The sequence below is a fragment of the Nilaparvata lugens genome, chromosome 12, assembly GCF_014356525.2.
Source record: "Nilaparvata lugens isolate BPH chromosome 12, ASM1435652v1, whole genome shotgun sequence".
NCBI classification, from domain to species: domain Eukaryota; kingdom Metazoa; phylum Arthropoda; class Insecta; order Hemiptera; family Delphacidae; genus Nilaparvata; species Nilaparvata lugens.
Window position 1 is genome coordinate 22522032 of NC_052515.1, and position 23356 is coordinate 22545387.

At 35.0% G+C, this 23356-nt stretch overlaps 1 protein-coding gene across 4 annotated transcripts in view; it reads right to left on the reverse strand.

The window, feature by feature from the left end:
* The window catches only part of LOC111055873 (beta-1,4-glucuronyltransferase 1), a 30119-nt gene extending 11418 nt beyond the window's left edge, over positions 1-18701 (reverse strand). The window contains exons 1-3 of one of the 4 annotated variants that reach the window (XM_039439157.1): positions 18391-18701; positions 15673-15726; positions 1092-1256 (exon numbers count right to left, since the gene is read on the reverse strand). In XM_039439157.1, the coding sequence (XP_039295091.1) occupies positions 1092-1256; positions 15673-15726; positions 18391-18450 (279 nt within the window). In that variant the 5' untranslated portion in view covers positions 18451-18701. Of the gene's footprint in view, positions 1-1091; positions 1257-6341; positions 6984-15672; positions 15727-17133; positions 17417-18390 lie in introns of those variants that run through there. The other 3 variants (XM_039439158.1, XM_039439156.1, XM_022343177.2) reach the window with 3 other exon arrangements.
* Between the last annotated feature and the right edge of the window lie 4655 nt (positions 18702-23356).

Consider the following 23356-nt stretch of genomic DNA (forward strand, 5'->3'; position numbering starts at 1 on the left):
CTGATTGAAGAACTTGGCTCCCATGTAGGAGGGACGTTTTTCAAAGAATTGTCTCCTGTGTTGCTGAAGTGCATAAGTTCTTCTTGATCGTGTATGATATTGATGATTAGCAATTCTTTATTTTTTTATTTTAGAGTCAGAAAGCATTCCATAATATAGAGTCCATAAACGGCCAAGATGTTGAGGCTTTTGAATTTATCTCGTACAGACTCTCTAAAACCTAATCTTAAGATTATTCTTACATGTGTAATATATTATTATATATATTATATTTAATATAATTATATGTAATTATATATAATTATATATTATATGTAATATATTATTATATTATTATATTATTCTACATGTGTAGTTTAATTCATTCATGTTTTGTTCAAATTGATTGTATTTTAATTTTTAATTTGGTCCTCATATTAGAATACTTCTGCAGTAAGCTACCAAGAGCGAGTAGATCTTATGTAATATTAACTCTTCATTCTTGTTCAAAGTAATCAATTATATTTTATTCGTTGAGAAGATATATTTATCAGTGTTTACATAGTGGACTTTCATAATTGAGATTAATTATTTGTTGTTGGTTATCCATCTTGTTTTCACTATTATTATTACTATCGTATTTAATAAAACTTTAAAGTGAAAAAACACTCACACTCTTTGATGTGGCGACGTCCGTTTCGTGCTGGTATTGCATGCACATTCTCAAGCCAAACAGAAAGGGTTTCTGTTTCTGTTTATCTTGAGAATGTGCAATACCAGCACGAAACGGACGTCGCCACATCAAAGAGTGTGAGTGTTTTTTTCACTTCAAAGTTTTACAAAATTTAATAGTATTAATTATTTTGTTAATTATATTTCTACATTGTTAAAAAACGATCAGGCAGCATTGCGGAGCTGGAAAAGGATAGCGCTATCTACTTTGTCTACTTTTTCGGCTGGGATTGTCTAATCAAGCCGTAAATGTGTGTTTGTATAATATATTGTATTGTGTTAACCTGAATAACAAAACATGCTTTCTATTCTATTCTCTACTTTGTCGAATGACAGACAAGGATAGCAACAGCAATGCTGCCATTATAAGGTGGACCTACCTGTGGAGGGGCAGCAGTCAAGGGCCTGGGCAGCGCAGTGACCGTCTCCTGAGTGAGAATCTGGCGCGGACACTCGAAGTGCAGTAGGCGAATGGTCAGCAGAATGTTGCAGAAGGTCAACACTAGCAGAATCACCAGACTGATGTTCCACAGCCGGAAACCTGCCTGCAACAAGCCAGTCTCAGTATAATCCCACATTCACTTCAAATCATACAGAAATTATAGCATAATAAGATTTCCCATGCTATCATGTTCTCATACTAGAATGTTCTCCTTGTAGTACTCTACCAAGAGCGAGTATATCTGATGTAATATTTACTGTTCAAAAAAATCATTGTTATTAATTCATTTAATTGCATAAGAAATTGGAGGTAATTTTATAGAGCAAACAATACAGTGTATTGTGGAATTTTGAGAAGCCATTATAGGTATAGGGAGTTCATGCTCCAAATTTCACTATTAACTCAAACAACTAGTTCTATAGTGAGGTCCACGTTATGATGGCAGTGTTTGATTAGGTAGCAATGGTATCCTTGTTTATTATCCAACAAAGCAGATAGCACTATTTCTTTCTCGCTTTGCTCTGTTCCCAGATCGTCTTTTAACAATGTAGAATTAATAATTAACAAAATATTTCTTCTTAATTATGAAAATTCATTATGAAATTATTTAAAAATATAATTTATTGCTTAATAAAATATAATTGATTGATTATTTCAAACGAGAATGAACAGTTAATATCACACCAAAAAACCTGTATCAGCTACCGTCTATATAAGGCATTAAGGCTGTGCAAATTCTACTGGTGATATTTTCCAAAGTTTTTCGATTTGTATATCATCAAGCCATCAAAATGAAAAAATTTTCTCAGGAAAACAGTTTTTTTCCAATCATTACTTTTTGAGATATGAGCGCCTGAAGTTTGAATTTTTGGGACAGAGCATTTCAAATTCGATAAAATATAAATCCATGAGATTTAGAGGATGGATTATTCATGGTATTGTTGATCTAGTAAAACAAAAATTTTCTAAAATTATAAATTTTTGAAAAAGTTATTCAATCTACCAAAAACAACTCAACTAAAATTTATTTTCGGTAATTTTTAGTAAATTGAATAACACTATCTTAAAAATTGATATTTTCAGAAAATTTTTGTTTTACTAGATCAACAATACCATAAAGAATCTATCTTCTAAATGTAAACTTTAGACGCTCATATCTCAAAAAGTAATGATCAGAAAAAAAATGTTTTCCTGAGAAAACTTTTCCATTTTGATAGCTTGATGGTATACAAATTGAATGGCAAATATCCTGGAAAAGGGCAATATCCTGTTTTTTTTTCTTTTCCGATCCTTTTATTGTTTTTGCTAACCTAATAAATAAATGAATAAATATAATAGAATGACTGCCTTCATTTTTCCTTGAGAGCGAAGTTAGGGCGCAGTCAGCCATCTCTCACACTCAAATCTCTATTACATATTATAACAATACAAAAAAATACGATTAGAAAACAAAAAATATCTATTTATTTGAAATAATAACAAATTTTAAATTATTGAAAAGAAAGAAAAAATACCTCGAAAATAATACATAAAAATGCTGAATAATAGTATTTTGTGATACGTCATCACTATAGTGAAAAAAATAAGATAAACTAACATAATTTAAATACAATAAATTGCATTATAACAACTGAAGTGTTTGCTATACAATCCATTTTCTATTATTATTACTATTCTCGATGTGGATAAATAAATAATAGTATAATAATATAATTATATAGTGAATAATAATAGATGATAGTCGACAGTAATCGGCTTGAGTTAACAAATAATCAGCTTGAAATTTGGAACATAAACAACCTATACCATGGGATATCTTCTTAAGCTATCTTCTCTCTAGGATTCAAATTGTGTGCATTACAATATTGTGAGATAACACAAGAAATCACAATCATCTATGACTATGACGATGACTCAAAGTTAATCTCCTTAGAGTGATTCACTACAAACATTCAGCACTCCTTGAATCTAGCATGAAAATCTGAAGTTGATTGATGGAAGATATCGTCGAACAAACAAACCAACAAAAGGACATCGACTTGAGCCTCTTCTAGTCATCAGTAGGCATCCCAAGATTCAAATCTGATGCTGATTTTAGAATGAAATTCTTATAGTAATTATTCACTTCAAAACGTCAGCATGCCTTGTAAATAACATCATCGCTCCACATTCAACTGATGCTGACAATTAGAAGTCAATCTCAATATAATAGATTTTTGGCTGCAAAAATCAGAGTCAATATAATTATAGTTTGATTGACTTTCATCTTTCAGCATTATTTATAGATAACATCAATGAGAAATGGTACAGACTCAGCCTGGACTTTCTTCCATTGTCATTATTATATTGAAATTATAGTGTTTTGTACATAAATACGTGATGCTTACATAAGCTCTTAGGCTTGAGCGTGGGTAATGAATGGAAGGGATGATGATAAGAGATAACGACTACTTTTTAAATAGTCGGGACCGACGAATTATCGTCTCTTCCGAAATAAATCAATGTTTTCCATTCAACCGATGCTCACAGTTTGAAGTGAATCTTCTTACTATATTGAATTGCATGGAAAAATGCCAACTGCTATCATTGCGACAGTCAGACACTGCGGTCGAATAACGTATTCGACTAACGTATTCAACCAGACAAGTTGAGGTACTGCAGAGAATAAACTTTGTTTTGAATTTTATTACTCCTGAACTTGATCGATTGATAAACTTGATGAATTCTAAATCTGGATACCCACATATCACTATAAAATTTGAAATGTGTTAAATTGAGAATTGAATTTATTTCCAAAATTTACAAATACATATTCTTACAATACAATAAAAATAACATTGATTGTAACTTAAGTGCAACAATAACATCACTTGGCAACAATAATACTTGGCACTGCTAACATAAGATTCCTTGTGTGTTGGCAAAATAATTAGCAAAAATCAGTGAATTGATCGATTCTTAAGTTAGATTCCCACATATACCATTAAAAAATGTAAAATGTGTTAAATAATGATATCAAACATCAAATATCAGTGAACGTTTACAGTGCAGTGGAAATATGATTTCCATGAGTATTAATGGGACTCATCATACTCGCTTGGCCGGGCTGAGTGGGAAAATGAAATGAAAATGGAAAAATTCTTTATTAAGAGCAGTTAGGACTTCTAAGTCCTCTCTACCACTTAACCTCGATGGGAATAGTCCCATTAGAACTTATCGGAATAATATTTCACTGTGCCGGACACTGATACTGATACTAATAAGTGGGGAAACAGCTTTATGGTCCCAGATTCAGTTGGCGAAAGTAATTTATAAAAAGTGAAGTATATTAATAGACTACCAGAGTAAAGACAAAAAACGATGAATTTCAGGTCTTGCATAATTTAACAATGTAAGCTGAACCATTTATTAGTAATAGTGTTATTGATTAAACATCTGTCGCTGAAATAAATGAGTCATTTTCTCAGTTGAAAATTTACTATTTGCTATCCAACTAATGGAAAATCTTCCATGATCAAATAAATTTTTTAGTGTATCAGTGGATGTGCATATGGTTTGGGATGTCGTTCAGTTATAAATGTTTTTTTTTATTCTACTGATAGTGTATTCTCCGAATTTTTGTTCATTAATTGATATTATATTCTTTAATTTTTATAGGTTTTGGAATTTTTGAATTCTCCATTTTTTCATAAGTAATTGGAAATCTTTGTATTTTCCATTTTTGAATTAGGTAGTATTTTTGTTATTTGCATTATTTATTTGTGTATAATATCGTATTATTTTTATCATTTGTATCTGTACAATTTGTATTGTAAAGGATACATATTTGGGGAAACCCGTAGTCTCCATTATGAATAAATAAATAACGACTGTAAGTTATGATATTTATCATAATCATCTCATAACTTCGACAATATCAGGTCTTATAATATTCTACAATATATTTGTCAGTTCATGCCTTGTGACTATTTCTCTATTAAATCGTACAATACATAATTACTGTATTTATATTTATGTTTGTGAAATGTATTTTGAATGGAAATAAATTTGATTTGATTTGATTGATTTGACTTCATCACCACAATGCGGTAGGGTAGTAAATCAATCACAATGAATAATTGGAAACTAATAAAATATATACAAAAATTAACAATCAAAATTTGGAAATTACTAAGATATTGCAATTATTCAAATGCTATGGATTAATAATTATTATTAAACGAAAATCCAAATTGAATTCTGTAAATTCTTCCGAAAACTTATGCTAATGCAAGATAATTATATATTTGCAGTAGCAGAAGTCTTCGGTATGATTTACAGCATTCAATTTTAATTTTCGTTTAATAATAATTATTAATCAAAATTTGTTAATAGTTTTTTACATGCATTAGAATTAATAGCTCAATATGTTTATTGTTTCTTTCCATACAATGGACAACAATATGACAAGCTCCAGAGATCAATGGATGCTACCCATTCCATCGATCTACGTGATAACACTCATAAGATATTATTCACTACGGTAATTAATGACAAAATCATTTTAATATTGGTACTATTGAATCAGGATTCAAGGCTATGATTGGGGTACGATTCTATTACTTTTATTATTCATTCAACAATGATGAAACACATATAGGCAATCAAAAAATGATTGGAATGGAAAAACAGGCTAATGATTTTAGGCTATAATAAGATCATATAGGAATTTTGTGGCATATTTCCTATAATACAAAACTGATTGGACTAGATGAATAAGTTGGCTTCAATGGAATGATGACACATTTTGAACTGAAATATTGATAACAACTAATAAACAAAATAAAATTTGAATACAAATAGAAATAAAAATCTCAGTAGTAATTATTTGAATAATTCTAAAAAGGGTACTGAGATTTTTATTTTTATTTATATTTATATTACAAGTAGCCCTATACAAAAAAGAGACAATACTTTGAATACAAGTTGCTAAAATAGCAGAAGATTCGCAACAACTATGATAGCCTGGCAAGCTAAGATTCAAGAGAGGTAAACCCGATAGGAGCAAATCAACATCAGCACTGAAATTCCACATAGATCAGACTGGTAGAAATTTCCACACAAGATCTCGAAAACATATTCAGGTTTTGAAATCAATGTATACAACACAAAAATCATATTTCGCTGAAAATTGAATAGCTACACTGACCTGAACCATTGAACGTGGTCTCTTTGCTTTTCCTTGGCCTAGCTTTGGCATTTGCCTGCAGTAATCGTTCATGGCATCCCTTACATAATTGATTACCGGCTTTTTTACCCGTGGAAGACTTGATAAGAGGAAACACATCGACACAGTGCATCTTATGGTATCAGCAGTGACGCGATTCTATCCAAAAACAAATATTGGTACAACCACGGAGACAGCCCGGAATCTAACCAAACATCCACACAAAACTGATTATGTTTCATTATGAGAAATACTCTTAATACAATTTGGACTCTGGTAACAATCCTGGAAATAACACACAATCAAACCGAAACCCCTTATAGAACTGATAGTAGTCCATTACGAACAAACACTACAAGACACTATTGTGGAGTTATCAGATTTTTTCTACAGGTTCACTTCTATCACGTGTTGGATACATTTTTGTTCTACCTTCGCCCGGCTTTTAGAAGATAATGAAAGTTGGTTCACTGATTCAAGGAAGATGAAGGTACATCCCTAGAGGCATTGAGGATGTTCTCTTGTCTCAAGGAATGCGCAACACACTGTAACGACACATTCCTCAGCCGTATCAAACAACCCTCTGGCGATTTAGATAAGTGGATCTTATCACTACTGTTCTATGCTATGCAGACATCATATGAGACGGTGATACGGGAAGGAGGCTCACTTGTTACGGGGAAATCTGTTACGTGTCCATACGTAGAAATTCATTCAACATGGAGAAAGAAATGTAAGTCCCGTATTTTCACTGCAGATGAATGATATTGAGTGGAACGTGAGCCTATAGAAAAACTTGGTCATTAGGAAACCATAGTAATACTACAAGTACGCAATAGAATGGAAATATCTATATACTTATTAATTATTCATAACAGAATACACTTTACTGTCTTATAATACTAGGTAATTTGAATAGGTAAGACGATACAAATGGGTGAAAAAACACTTAGAAAAATTCGGAAAATAATGTATGTTTCTAAGTGTTTTTTCACCTATTTGTATCGTCTTACCTATTCAAATTAGTATTATATACTTATTAAAATACATATATTGTTTTAGAAGATCGAAAGTGAACTTCCTTGGAAATCTGGATTATAAAACAGTCCCTATTATTAGTTTTACTGAGGATGATGCCCACATGAGCCCTGGGCTTGTGAATCTAAGTTAGAAGGGATGAAAGTAAATTTGAATAATTTTAAATCTTTATTTGATCTGCTCTATGTTTTTTAAACTTTAATATCAGTATATAAAACTATTCAGAATGTAATATACAGTATTTTTTCAGTTACGCCCGGTTTCACCAAGGTCGGTCAAAATATGTGAACATTGTCAAATCAGTTATGGTTAACGAGTGCACTGGAACATAATGGTTTGTATGGCTATAGTTACTATCGATAATTCCAGTGCTCACTGGTAAAACGTACCCGACTTAATCATGATCAAATGTCTTGACCGATCTTGGTGGAACCAGGGCTACTTGAATGTTTAGGGCCGGTTTCCGAGCTCGGGATTTAGCTGAGTTCTAGACTCTATACAGCTGGAGTCAGAAAATTGGCTTTCCGAAACGGGGCGTAGTCGCAGTCCACGTTTAAATTAAATTTCGAAAAACTAGAACATTGAACACAAAATTAAATAAACAGAAAATAGGGTGAAGTTTCAGCTATTTTTAATTATTTAGAAATGTTTCATTTCGTCAAGGAAAAACGTTTCCAATAATAGTAATGAGAGAATAAAGATTGTCATAAAAATTGCGACTGCGCCCCGGTTCGGAAAGTCAATTTTCTGACTCCAGCTGCTTAAAGTCTAGAACTTAGCTAAGTCCCCAGCTCGGAAACCGGCTCTTAGTTACAGAAAATCACTAGTTCCCCTATTATATTATTTTTACTTTCCTTGCCCCATAGGTAAGGAAAGTATTGCTTTCCGAAAAAAATTAAGGTACCCCAATTTGTAAATTTCTATACGTTTCAAGGTCCCCCGAGTCCAAAAAAGTGGTTTTTGGGTATTGGTCTGTATGTGTGTATGTGTGTGTGTGTGTGTGTGTGTGGTGTGTGTGTGTGTGTGTGTGTGTGTGTGTGTATGAGTGTACGTGCGTCTGTGTACACGATATCTCATCTCCCAATTAACGGAATAACTTGAAATTTGGAACTTATGGTCCTTTTACTATAAGGATCCGACACGAACAATTTCGATCAAATGCGATTCAAGATGGCGGCTAAAATGGCGAAAAAATTGTTAAAATCAGGGTTTTTCGTTATTTTCTCGGAAACGGCTCCAACGATTTTAATCAAATTCATACCTAAAATAGTCATTGATAAGCTCGATCAACTGCCACAAGTCCCATATCTGTAAAAATTTCAGGAGCTCCGCCTTATCAACACAAAGTTCGATTTTAGATTCCCAATTATCAGGCTTCAGATACAATTTAAACAGAAAAAATCAAGTGGAATAGATTCGGCATGAAAATCTCTACAATTAATGTTCAGTAACATTTTCACCTAAAATTGAAAATAAACTCTAAATTCGAGAAAATTTGATTTTTCAATTGCAAATTATTGTTGATTCTATTAAATCATTCACTATGAAGAGATAGCAGACCTCGTGTGTCTCCAGCGTTATTGCCCTGTCACCAGCTGGCTCAAATCTTTGAATAGTAGACTTGTGATGCGCGGGAACACAAGCGTCAGGTGATCAATTTCCATAACGGCAAGGAAAGTTGTGTGAGTGCGCCACACCAGATTTTATACATAAGTGTATAAAATACGACTAATTTTGGCGATAATTTATTAATTAATTTCGACTAATTTCCATTGAAAGAACACTCTCCATAATGACATTATTGCCGAAACTGGTCGTGTTTGATACAAAATATAATAAGGGTTCGGTACCAGTGATTTTCTGCATTAGCATTTGATGTTTGAAATAAAAATTTCGAGAAAGTAAAGCTGCGTTTACACCAAAGTTATTAAAATGTTTATTTCTCCGTCCTTATGTATTGTATTAGATAGAACATAACTTATCATACACATGATGAACATATGTGTTAGTCAGGTTCCGTTCAATGTAATAGAATCTATAAAGACAGAAAAATAAACATTTTGTTAATAACTTTGGTGTAAAAGCAGCTTAAATAAGTTATGGTAGTCTTTATTTAGACTCTTATGGAAATCTCGGAAGAAGATAAGTTTTAATTTGTTTTGTATCCTTACTGGTTCGACAGATAACCTAGGTACGTTGCAACCCTTTTCACCCCTTCACACTGAACACAAAAGATACACAAGCAGTGTGATACACAAGCAGTGTGACGTAACGTGAGAGATGAGCTTCCTCTGTACACCGGACAGACAGAGAACAGTGGTATTGATTGAGGTCTGAGCTTTCTCTCAAAGCCGTCTATCACCTTATTCTCTTCTACTCCTTTTCTTCTCATTTTCTACCCCTATCTGATACTCCTCCCTTCTTGACCTTCTAGTTTTATCCTGCTCATCCTCCTCATATTTCTCTTCCTCAACCTTATCATCCTGCTCCTTATCTATGTCATCTTATTCTTTAACCTCTGCGTTTCTCTTTCTCTACATCATCTCCTCATTCTTCTCCTTCTCCTGCTTCTTCTCCTTATCTATGTCATCTTATTCTTAACCTCTGAGTTTCTTTTTCTCTTCATCATCTCCTCATTCTTCACCTTCTCCTCCTTCTTTACCTTCTTCTCCTTATCTATGTGATCTTATTCTTAACCTCTGCGTTTCTCTTTCTCTTCATCATCTCCTCATTCTTCACCTTCTCCTCCTTCTTCATCTTCTTCTCCTTATCTTCTCCCCCTCTTACTCGTTCTCCATCACATCTTCCTCCTTCGCGTCTTCCTCCTCCTCCTTTCTTCTTGTTTATCTACTTTTCTGTTTCCTTCTTCTCCACCTCCTTGTCTAGTTATTCTACTACTTTTTTTGTTTTTTGTCCTCTTCCTTGTATCCTTCTTCCTCGTCTTCTTCATTGTTTTCTTCTCCTTCACCTCGTAATAATCTTAAACTTTCACTTTTTGGTTTTTCTATTCATTTCTTTCTTTATTCTCCTTTTTTCCATCTTCTAATCCTCATTTCTTCTCATTGCCATCCTCAACTTCCTCATCCTTCTCCCCCTCCTCCCCGTCACATCACCCTACTCCACCAACTCCTCCTTCTCCTTCTCATATTTTTTCTTTACTATTCTCACTTACACTTCTTTGGAATTTCTTCATTTACTTCTCCTTTGAATGATCTTTCTTCCTAAAAAAAACAAGCAAATAACCTCCTTGAATAATATCCACCTGAAGACTCCAATTTGTACGGACCGCAAGGGAAGCTATTAATCTTTCCACCACCCCCTGTCAATGTGGGCCGACCTACAGCATTTTCACGCATAAACAAACTGCTGAATTAAAAGGTGAATAATACAGCAAAGTGAGGCAGCTGAAAGAGAGAGAGAATGAGGAGGAGGAAGATAAAGCGAGAAAGTGAGCAGCAAGATCTCTTGTGGAAAATAACTTTGAAAATTGTGTTGGATGAAATTAAAATGCCTGAAATTAAATTCCCTTCAAACAAATTTAGTTTTATTTTTTCAAATGTTTCCAAGATAGGTACTTGTAAATAAATGAAAGGTAAATAATCTATAGGTACCCAAGGAATGGATGTTCCTATCAGGGGAGTACACCTTTTCACCCTCTGTTTCGCGGACGGTCAGGTGGTTATTGCGCAGGATGAAGAAGATTTAAGTTACATTATGAGAAAGTTGAAAGAAGAATATGACAAAGCCGGGATGGAAGTCAATGTGGACAAGACGGAGTATTTACAAACGAATAGCGATGGCACACCGGATTTGTCCATTGACTGTAACACCGTGATAAAAGCGAGAGAGAAATTCAAATACCTGGGATTTACCATCATGAAAAATGGCGATACAGATTGATTGATTGATTGATTGACAGACGAAGAGATAAAGAGTAGGTTGGCCCAAACCAGGAGTTGTATTCGACAGTTGCACCCAATCATATGGAGTAAGGATACTCATAGGAAAAATAAACATAGAATATTCAATGCAATCGTCAGAAGTATAATGACGTATAGAAGTATAATGATTGATTGATTGATTGATTGACAGACGAAGAGATAAAGAGTAGGTTGGCCCAAACCAGGAGTTGTATTCGACAGTTGCACCCAATAATATGGAGTAAGGATATTCATAGGAAAAATAAACATAGAATATTCAATGCAATCGTCAGAAGTATAATAACGTATGGGGCAGAGGTTTGGGTGACAAACAAGAGAGCAAGAGATAAGATAAGAGCTGTTGAGATGGATTACTGGAGGAGATGCTGCGGGCTTACCAGAATGGACAGAGTGAGAAACGAAGAGATAAGGAGAATGAAAGTGGAATGGGATATTATAAAATTGATTGAGGATAAAAGGTTGATGTAGTATGGTCATGCTAGAAGGGCGAGTGCTAGCAAATGGATAGGGATGGTGACTGATTGGAGTCCAATTGGGCGAAGGAAAAGAGTAAGACCTAAAAGATCAAAGAGAAATGAGGTGGATGAGGCTATGCAGGTCAGGAATTTAAGGGATGGTGAATGGGAGGATAGGCAAAGATGGAGGTCTCGACAAAAGAAGGAAGACGGTGAATCACTGTAAAATCCTATTATATAGATTAATATATTGAGTTGGATAAATGTGAATCATGTCTGCAATTTCTAGAAATTTCAAGGCTGTGAGAAAACATTTCAAATAAATTACCGTAGTGGAATTTTTTTTATCTCATGCGCTACAGGCAGTAGTTTCAGTAATGTTTTAGCAATCTTAATTACCTAGACTAGACTCACAGCTTTTTATTTTTACTTTTTTTTCATACTAGTTTATTTTTATTTTTATTTTTATTATTTATTATTCAAATTGATAATGTTTTTACCTTGTTAATTATACTTCGATTATCTGATCACACAACTGGATACGTGATCAGTATAATTTCCAAGATACTATTTAATTTCTACTTTTGTAATTTGTAATTTGAGGAGGAAATAAATATTCCAGTAGTATTCCCAGGCATGATTGAGAACGTTTGAAGAAAACCATTAATTTACTGTTAGGAGATCATGTTGACAAGGTCTATATGAAGCGTTTCATATAGCTTATCATTATTTCACAAAATGAAATAATTGTTTTGCGATTAATCATAATATGATAGGCTTGATGATAAAGGCTAGTTCTGCTCTATTATGATTTAGAAAAAAATCGGTGAGGTGAAAAATGGAAACTATCTCCAGGATATCTATCACATCAAAACTTGTCATGAGAAAGAGAGACAGAGAATAAGAATGGAAAGAGAGAGAGATTTATTGATTGATTGAGTACTTTATGTAGATTACAATATACTGGCTTATAAACTTATATACAACAGCTTACAACACAGCAGAATTTTAGATGAATTTACATAATATAAACTAAAATGATAATTATTGAACCGTATATGATATGAAAGAAAGCAATTTGGAATAGCTATAGATGATATTGTTAGATAGAGAGAGAGAGAAAGACAAAGAAAGAAAGAGGGAACGCGAGAGAGTGGAAGAGAGAGAAAGAGATAGAGAGACAAAGTGAATGGGGAAAATATAAAGTACAATGGCTGACTTTTGACAATGGCAAAGTGAGGGTACTCCTGGATCTCTCTTACACTTGACCTTTTTTGAGAAAGAAAAAAGAAAGATGTTGTATAATATGTGTGTATGGAGAGAGAGAGCTTGAGAAGGTTGAGAGATAAGAGAAAGAAGAGAGAGAGAGAGTGATACTGGGAAGCGATTAAAGATCGCTTGCACCTCAATGACCCTTCAACGTTTCAAGTATGAGGGTCTGATGGGCAACCGATAAGGTTTTATGGCCTTCTAAGGGATTAAAGGCTTACCGATAAGACTTCTACATTGTTCTACTTATTCCACCACTGCTTCTAAGAAGAATGAAAATTCTTGATAACATACATCTTTCAAAATATAAATGTTCAATAAAGGAGGTATTATTTCAGTTGAAGTAGGCCTACAGACAATATGAAGCTACATAAGGACAATATTAAGCCATATTTTATCATGTTAGTTGTGATGTAATAGTTTTCCGTAATGAAACCACAAATTAAAATTGTGAACCACTTTTATTGGTTACAGCATAAAAGTGGTTGACAATATTTCAATTTGTGTTTTCATTTTATCATGTTCTCTGTTAAGCTAATGAGTACAAGTAAAGAAGTTGATTCTAGAATAGGCTATATAATTGAAGTTATACAATTAATTGTTCGAGACCAATTCTCTAATATTATTTTTTATAGGCCTATACATTTACGCTTCCAAGACTTCGCTTGCTTACAGTAATAATGGTTATTTCTTATTGAGCTAGTTATTGGCTCTTTATGCCATGTCATTGTACCTTCTACACTGTATTTTAATTTTTCTGTCAGTTCTGTAATAAATTTTCTTCTAATAGCATTCTCTTTGATTCAGTCTCTTCTATTACTGGGATCATAGATAAATAATTAAATAGATGGATTCAAGAAAAAATACATTTCAATTCAAGAATATAATCATCTCATTACTAACGCCTATTTTTCCTACCAACTAATATTGAGCAACTTATTTTACATATTTATTTTTTCATGACATAATCTTTCCAACTTGATCAAGACATCTTGGGTTTTGTTTGACATAATTATATTAATTGTAATATTGATGGTAATACCAATTTATATCAATAATATTGCAGTGAATCACGGCTGGGGGAGATTTAAACTTTCAGTTTTCATCCTATAGTCAAGTTATGGATATAATGTCCAGTATTTTTATATAAATAAGCATATACACAGATACACTCATAGGCCAACACAAAAATTTGAAACATTTGGTTTACCCTGAGCACTTTTTTGGCCTATGTAGCCGGGAGACATTGCTGCGTCCGGCCTGCAAAAACTGAGCTTCAAATTGAGAATTCAAAATCCACTCAACACCTAATACGCAATCTATTACCTCAAAATTTATCTTTATTTATTCACAATTTCGCAACTATACCTACAAAGTATAAACCGATGTCAATATTATACTTTATTTTGTATCTTTGAACATGTTTTTATATTTAATAGTTAATCTTTGGCAAATACATTATTTGATTTGCTCACATTTTATCAAATCACACTGCAGGACTATGCCACTGGAGTAGAACTCAATATATAAAAGCGACTTTTCAACTTCAAATTTTCAATTTGTTTTTCTGAATTTGTTATGAACTTTAAACCATTAATATTGATAGTTTTTATGAATAATCCAACCGTTATTGTAAATGTTTATTTATTATGCACTATTGCACTATTTATTGCTGTAATTGTATTAATCTTCAAGATGGCACTCTTATATTATATATATGCGTATGGTGCGAGCAGCAAAATACAAGGATACACCATCCATGCAATAATAATACATCTAACAGGAATAGAAAAAAAATAAATCAGTAAGCTAAAACACATACTTTGTTCTACGTTTAGCGAACAATATTATCAAGCCAGAGTATGGCATCGTCAAAAGCTAAATTTAATTGTTGCAGCCCTCCATCGAATCTGTTTAGTGGGCATGACTCCAGGATGTGTCTTCATCGTTTTTACCTCCCCACACTCACAGAAAGGAAAATCTGCAAAGCCCCACCTGTGCATATTTTCCCAGGGCATAAATGCCCACCTGTGCATATTTCTCTGGCATCTCCCCTGCCCAGTCCCGAACCTATCCAACCTTACCCAGAGGTGCCGTGGTGAATCAAAGCCATTTACACGCAGTGTGGGATCAGTGACTATTTCTTTATTTCTCACTGATGACAAATTCAAGGCTGGAAACCACTCTTAAAATACGGCAATAGAAATCCGGAAAACGGAAATGTACACATAAAAAGTTTGAGTGTTTTGATATAATATCCTAATACTTGCAAACTTTGATTATGATAGCTGTATTCATGGTTATTAACTGCATATATTTAAGTCATCCATCGGCCTCTACATAGAATATACAGTGATGAAGTATCCATTCATAAATAATTATATATTTATAGTTTTTAAATTATAATTTATTAAGAGAGGGCCGACTGCACCCTAACTTCGCCCTCCTAGGTCAAAAATAAAGGCAGTCATTCTATTCTAAATGTGATTTTTCAAAGAATAGAGATAGGCCTAGCAAGTTCCATCTATTTGTGGAATTCGAATTCTATAATCGTATTACTTTTATGAATGGCAATAATTAATAGCTCTATAGTCATAATATTCTACTTACTAGACATGCTGGTATTCCATATCCCATTGTACTGTCATAATCCGCTCTCTTCTCCTAATAAAAACACAAGATTTTCAAAAGTTAGTTTATGACATTCACACTATGAATGTGATATGAAACATTGGGATCACAAAAATAATAGATTAGACAAACTAAGTCAACAATACCTATGACTAAAGATAGAGAGATTCATTCCAAACAGTCAGTAAACCCTTTGAAAAGCACCAATGCTTCCCATTCAACTGAAGCTGACAGTTTGAAATGAATGACCAGATCAACCCAACACGCACGCACTTATTTGTTCTGAAAAGAAAAGTTTTAGAAAAGCAATTTAAGACAGATGTAAAATCAATAATGGGTAGTTCCTGGAAGTTCTGTTGCCCTGGTATCTAGCACTCTTGCCTGCGCTTCCATTATAAACTTCCTACTCCCTTAAGCTAGTTTATAGTTTGTTGGAGTTTAGCGTTTTTTATTTATTCCCATTAAGGAACCAATTCCTAAACTCTACAGCAAAAGTTTTTCTTGTAGTAAAATTCCATCCCGATTTCATTTCCTAGTAACATAGTTATTAGATGTGTTCTATTTTTTTTTCAATTTGATATATTCTGGGATTCATTTGAAGTATTATGTCAACCTTCAAAATTAAAAATCTTCAAATCATTATTCCTGGAACGAAAATCAAGTGACGAAGCAGTTTGTGATATCATAACCTTTTAATAACATCAACTTTTTATCAAAACTTTTAAAGAGAATTGTACAGGCTCAGCCTAGTTTTTCCTTCAATGTCATAATTATATTATGATTGTAGTTGTCGTTAAATTTGTTTTTTATTTTAGAATTGGAAAAATCTCATTCTGGTATTATTGAAAAATCCTTTAATTTTTAAATTATAATCCAATACATTGAAATTTCGTTATTTTCCACATTTTTTTGTGATAGAGCTCTCGCAGCAGAAGACTATTATCTTTATTTGAACGTTTTTCGCGATATTTAATGTGGTTAACAGCACTCAATAAATTAAGTTACTATCTATACATTAAATCGGTTTTTGTCGATAAAGTCCCAGATATTTTGTGTTTCATTCTACAAATATGAGAGAGGAACAATAAATAAAAGAGAATTATACTGAAATTTGAAATGAAATAGTACAATATTTATAATTTGAAACTTTATTTGCAGAATTCAACTTCTTGATTTATCATTGATTATAATCGGAAATTATTGTACTTTTTGCCAAATTCAACCTTCAGTTAAATTCTTATTTTACTTATAGATTATTTTCTAGTTATTTATATAGTATGCTTTTCCAGAAATAAGGGAAACGTTTTCTTTTACTTCAAATTATACACTTTCAAAATAAAAGTGTTTTCGCGAATTTCCTCTTCAGAATAGCAAATTGATAGATTTTCCACTAGGAGAACTTGTTCACATAATTGAAATAATTTGATATAAAAGTAGTACCTTTTGTTTCAGCAAATTTGATCCACATTTTAGAATACGAAAAAGTTCACTCAGTTGCTTTCTGATATCGAGATGGATTCAAAAAACAATTCTAGTTTTTTAATTCAACAATTCAAGTTATACAGTGAAAACACTATAGCATGTTAACACTCATGAAACTTATCAATTAAACTGAAAACTTACACCTAAAAGCGTCAAAAATAGATAAATTCGTACAATTTTCCATTTAACTTGATACCCACTTGTGAAAAGAATCTGTAATTGAAGTATTGTACTAATTTGATCAATGAATTCTACGTAAGGCCATACCTATCAGTAGGTTTCAAATGAAGATAAATACAATAGTTCTGAAGTGGATAGATAACGCGTAAGTAGGTTGGTAATTTTGCTCTCCAAAAAAGAGACATGACTATGACATAAGAATCCAGTCAAAAATAAAAAAAACAATTACGCCCAAAAATTATGATTTTATTACATCTGTAGAAAAACCTTACTTCGGAGAAAACCTACAGTAATATTATAACATCATCAATTTGTTCATTTTATATGAACAGATTGTTATTTATGTAGAATTGCAACATTTATTATTTGTTCTCTGAAATAATAAACAATACTGATTATCTTACTCCAGATCTTTTTTGTTCTTTCATGAGAAAAAATCATTGAGTTTTGAAGATACAGAGAAGATGTTTTGAAGATGTTTAAATCATAATTTTTGGAAAATATTTAGAAATGCCCTAGTTTAGCATTTTTATATCAACTATATAATTTCTTTACGAGCATAGTGACATTCATTTCTTAAAATAATTTAGCACCATATAGTTGATGATTATATCATTACAAGGAAGTTCAAATACTTGAAAATGATCTTTGAGATTCAACAGATTTCTCAAACATTGTCAATAATATTCTTGAAAGAACATAATCCTGCACTTATTATTTGATAGCAATGCAATCAAAAGTGCATGAATCATGCTTAATTGACAGAGTGACATATTTCAATACTAGTGTTAATTGAATAATTACAGCAGAAACGTGTAATATCGTGAAAAATTAATATTCAGAAATTTTTATGATATATATTGGATATTCATTATTTTTGTAATAATATATTTATTATTATTATTCTTTAATACAAAATAAAATGTATAATCAAATGAAACTGATTATCTTTCATTTTGCAAACAAAAGTAGGATTCATTTAAAAGTTTCAAGTTTTGATTAAAAATTAGATTTCATTGATAGTGTTTTACTCACATTTGTTTCTTCTTCCTTGAATCGAATCCACGAATACATTTGAGTCATTTTGAGTTTCATCTCTTAAAACTATTATAATCGTTCACTTTGTAATTTTCAAAACTTCTGGGTGAAATAAGCATCAATCATTGAAAGTAAAGTTCCACGTCATTCTGTGTTCTGTGCAAGATATTGTGCATAATTTGTACAAAATATTTAGAAAATATTGTTCTACTGTTTGAAGGCACTTAATAGTTCTTCGAAATTATAATTATCTAATATTTCAACCAGGAGTGGTATCCTGGATTTCACGTTGATTCCTTTGAATTTATACCAGTCCGTGAATAGCTCGATAATGAATGCTGAAATGGGAACAAAAATGAAAAATTAATAGGTGACATACAATAAAATAAATATATATGGAATACAATGGAATGAATAGATAACACACTATAAAAGGGTTTGATTAGATATGTATTAGGTAGGGTACTGACCACTGACACGGACACTCTTATTAATCGGAGGTAAATAATATTGCAGTTGGTGGCAAGCTGACAAGTAAGGTCAAAACTGTGTTAATATTTAATAGAACTGACAAGAGTTGAACACGCGAATCATGAATTTTTAATTTATCAAATTGAGGATTAAAAGGGAAAGGATTAATTTATTAATAAATCCATTCATTAACTCCAATGCACTCAAAACTTTAGTTTTCAAATAAAAACTCAAGGTCTAGAAAAAATTAAAACTGATTCAGTCTCTGAGTAAATAGTGAGTTTTTCGCGATACTCCTGAGTTCTGGCTTTGAAGCAATACTCTTCTATTCAGTTCAAAACAAGTTTTTCTGTTAGAAAAATAATTACGAGCTTTAGAATTTTTAACAATGATTGAAAGATTTTTTTAATCTTAATCTATAAAAAGATAAAACAGGGCACATTTCCAATAAAAAATTTATTATTATTAGACCATTCAACGAAAGTCAAAATTAATCTTTACAATTTAAAACTTGAATTATTTATTCATTTATTTATTGGATAAAGCAAACAATACAGTAGTCAAGAAAGAAAAAACAGGCTATTGTCCAAAACTTCTTCAATTTCCTAATTTTGTCTTAAATTATAAATTATTATTTTTTATATTATTCAATTGCATGAATTACTAGTGTCCTTTTTTATATTTTCTTGTAATATTTCCTTTTTTTGCTTAATTCTATGTACAATAATTGAACTTTCAAGTAGCCCTATTGGAATAAATGAATTATAGGCTACTATTTTGTCACAAAGTAAAATTGTGACGGGAAATAGTTAATAATATTATTGAAAGACGCTCGGCTATCAGCAAAGCTAGCCGACCGCGGAGATAAGGAAGGTACCGATGGCGCACCATCTTCCGCGCATCGAGACGATTTCCACCGCCTCTGGCGGCAGCACAACTCCATCCCCTCCACTTTGGGGGAGTATTTAAAGGCCGGACGAGCCCCAGACCGGAGCATTCCGCTCACAACCTTCCTGCTCCTTGTACAGCGGCCCGTTGGCTGCCGTACGTCCCCGACCTCCTGTCCTGGTACAGCGGCCCGTTGGCTGCCGTACGTCCCTAACCTTCCATCTCCCTAGGGCACAGCGGACCGTTGTCTGCCGTCCCTGTCCTCCCATCTCCCTAGGGCACAGCGGACCGTTGTCTGCCGTCCCTATTCTTCCTTTTCCCCAGGGCACAGCGGACCGTTGTCTGCCGTCCCTGTCCTTTCATTTCCACAGGGCACAGCGGACCGTTGTCTGCCGTCCCTGTCCTTCCATCTCCCTAGGGCACAGCGGACCGTGTCTGCCGTCCCTATCTTTCCATCTCCCCAGGGCACAGCGGACCGTTGTCTGCCGTCCCTGTCCTTTCATTTCCACAGGGCACAGCGGACCGTTGTCTGCCGTCCCTGTCCTTCCATCTCCCTAGGGCACAGCGGACCGTTGTCTGCCGTCCCTATCTTTCCATCTCCCCAGGGCACAGCGGACCGTTGTCTGCCGTCCCTATTCTTCCATCTCCCCAGGGCACAGCGGACCGTTGTCTGCCGTCCCTATTCTTCCTTCTCCCCAGGGCACAGCGGACCGTTGTCTACCGTCCCTATTCTTCCTTCTCCCCAGGGCACAGCGGACCGTTGTCTGCCGTCCCTATTCTTCCTTCTCCCCAGGGCACAGCGGACCGTTGTCTGCCGTCCCTATCTTTCCATCTCCCCAGGGCACAGCGGACCGTTGTCTGCCGTCCCTATCCTGTCTGTCCTTCCTTTTCCTACTTCACTGGAGCGGAACCGAGGCCGTAAGGCCGATACAAAATTACATCAAAGTGGTGTCATCAGAGAAGAGAGCGACCTTCACGCCGTCAGAAGCACCAGGAGGTGCTGTTCACGCCAGCTGAGGCACAAAGAAGAAGGAAGAGGAACTTCGACTTGCCTCCTTTCCCCGCCCACATTACGACTGAGCGAAGTCGTCCAGGAGCAACACCTGGGTATCAATCACCCACCTCTGAAGCTACTCAGGGTGTACGTGATAGATTGGCGCCCGCACTTGGGGCACGAGGCAACGAAGTAAGAATCATGAGTGAACAGGGAGAGTCTGATTCAGATGTTCAACACCAGGAGCTGACAGAGGATCAGTCGGTCGAGGACATAAACCCCGAGGTGATAGCCGACCCCAGAGTTTCCTGGATCTATAGATTGAAAAAGAATGAGGCATTCAATCTTCTACAAGATTGGGGCATAGTGTCATCTGGAACACTTGCTGAGTTGAGAAAGTTGTTAGTAGAACAACATAAGAAGATGGCAGTACGTTATCCCAGCCCAAGACCCGGCATAATGAGCGGAAGCAGTGGGGAAACTAAACACTTGGTGACAGGTACCCATACTGAGGTTAGAACCAACATTCACACAAACCCCCTCATGGACCCAGGGGCGGTATGTGACAAAGTAAGAAGCTGGAGACTGTCATTCGACGGCCAACCAGATGCTCCCAGCTTCTTAGAAAGGCTAGACGAGCTACAACAAGCCTATGGGCTCACTGGCAACCAACTACTAGATGCGCTACCTGAATTACTAGTTGGTAAAGCTACTCTATGGATGCGTAATCTTCGTGACCAGTGGAAATCATGGGACAATTTTGTGACAGATTTCAGATCACGCTACTACCCACTTACCTATGAGGAGGACCTCGAGAATCTAATTCAGGCAAGGAAGCAAAAGGAAGGTGAATCGTTTGACGAATTTCTCGAAGATGTACTGACACTCATGAGGCGTCGAGGAGGTTTTACAGACGAGAATAAATTACAGAGAGTGTATAAGAATCTCCTCCCACGGTACAAATTGTATATTCGGCAATCAGACGTTCATAGTATCAACGAATTGGAAAAATTCGCGAGGGAGTATGAACAAATAAAAGCAGAGGAGAAACAGAATAGACAGAATTCGAGAGTTCACATGATTGAGGACACGAAAAAGATTACAAGGTTGAGACAGTTATAACCCCTACTAGTAACAGACCATCTCTTAGTGAGTCTGAACCCATGTGTGGGCAATACAAGAGACCGGGGCACTGGAGATCACACTGTCCCGATATCCCACCATGTAAAAGGAGCGGAAAGAGAGCACTGAAATGTGTCTGTGATGTGCAGAAGGAGAATAAAACTCCGAGCAAGACAGCAGTGATGCGAACGGCACACAGGATTCCTGTGATTGAAGAGTCATCAAGGGACAACAGACTATTCATTACTGTGACAATCGGTGGTAAAAAGTGTCGGGCATTGCTAGATGGTGGCGCTGAAGCTAATTATATGAGTAATGAGGTTTATGAAGTTCTCCAAAAAATAGGGATGATAAGGAAGGTACCAACTCATCACCACGTAATATTAGCTGATGGACGATCTACCCCATTAAATGGGAAGCTGACAACTAATGTAACTATAGGACAAATCACAGTTCCACTAGTGGCGTCTATAATGGAAGGACTTGAACAAGAGTTGCTATTAGGCATGGAATTTATGCGTGAAAACAGGGTGAATATTCACACATTCACGAGAGAGGTAGAGTGGGATCCTCCCCAACTGAATCCTACAAGTCCGCTAATAATGTCGCGATCTCTCTTATTGGGGACTAAGACAACAGCAGTCCCAACAATATCTGCTGTACAATCCGAATCTCAGGACAACAAGGATCGCGACAAAAGGATATTCATGCAGGTTGGTTTGAATGGAGTTGAACTCAATGCTTTGATTGATGCCAGGGCGGAATTGTCATTTATTCCAGAACAAGCATCTTTGGGCAACATAGTGATGGATCACAGGAATGAGATGGATGACTCTGAACGGCGGGCCACAATTCATGCCCCAGCCACCAACACAAGTGGTAACTCCGAGAGGAATGTGGAAAAGACAATACCACACCCCCCTGTCATGGATGTGAAAGAGTCAATACCACCCCCTACTGTCATGGATGTGGAGGAGTCAGTACACTCCCCAACTAATATGGATGTAGAAGAGCAAACACAGTCTTGGACTGTCAAAGATCCCAGACCAGGCCCGTCTAAAAATGAGGATCCAGTGTTGTACCACCGAGTCTCGACACCTGGTAAGCATAAACGGGCCGGCAAGCCACGTATAAAAGTCCGGTTACCAGATGGACAGTGTAAATATGTGCCCGTGGACCAGGCATAGATGATGCTCGTAGTGAGTGGCATACACCTCTAAAGGTGATGCCTGGGAGGTGTACACCTCTTAAGGTGATGCCTAGATGGCTCACGCCTTTTAAGGTGGTGCCATAGAGGGCTCTGAACCCCCCCCCCCCCCAAGTAGGAGTGGGGTGTCACAAAGTAAAATTGTGACGGGAAATAGTTAATAATATTATTGAAAGACGCTCGGCTATCAGCAAAGCTAGCCGACCGCGGAGATAAGGAAGGTACCGATGGCGCACCATCTTCCGCGCATCGAGACGATTCTCTAAAACTATTTATAATCG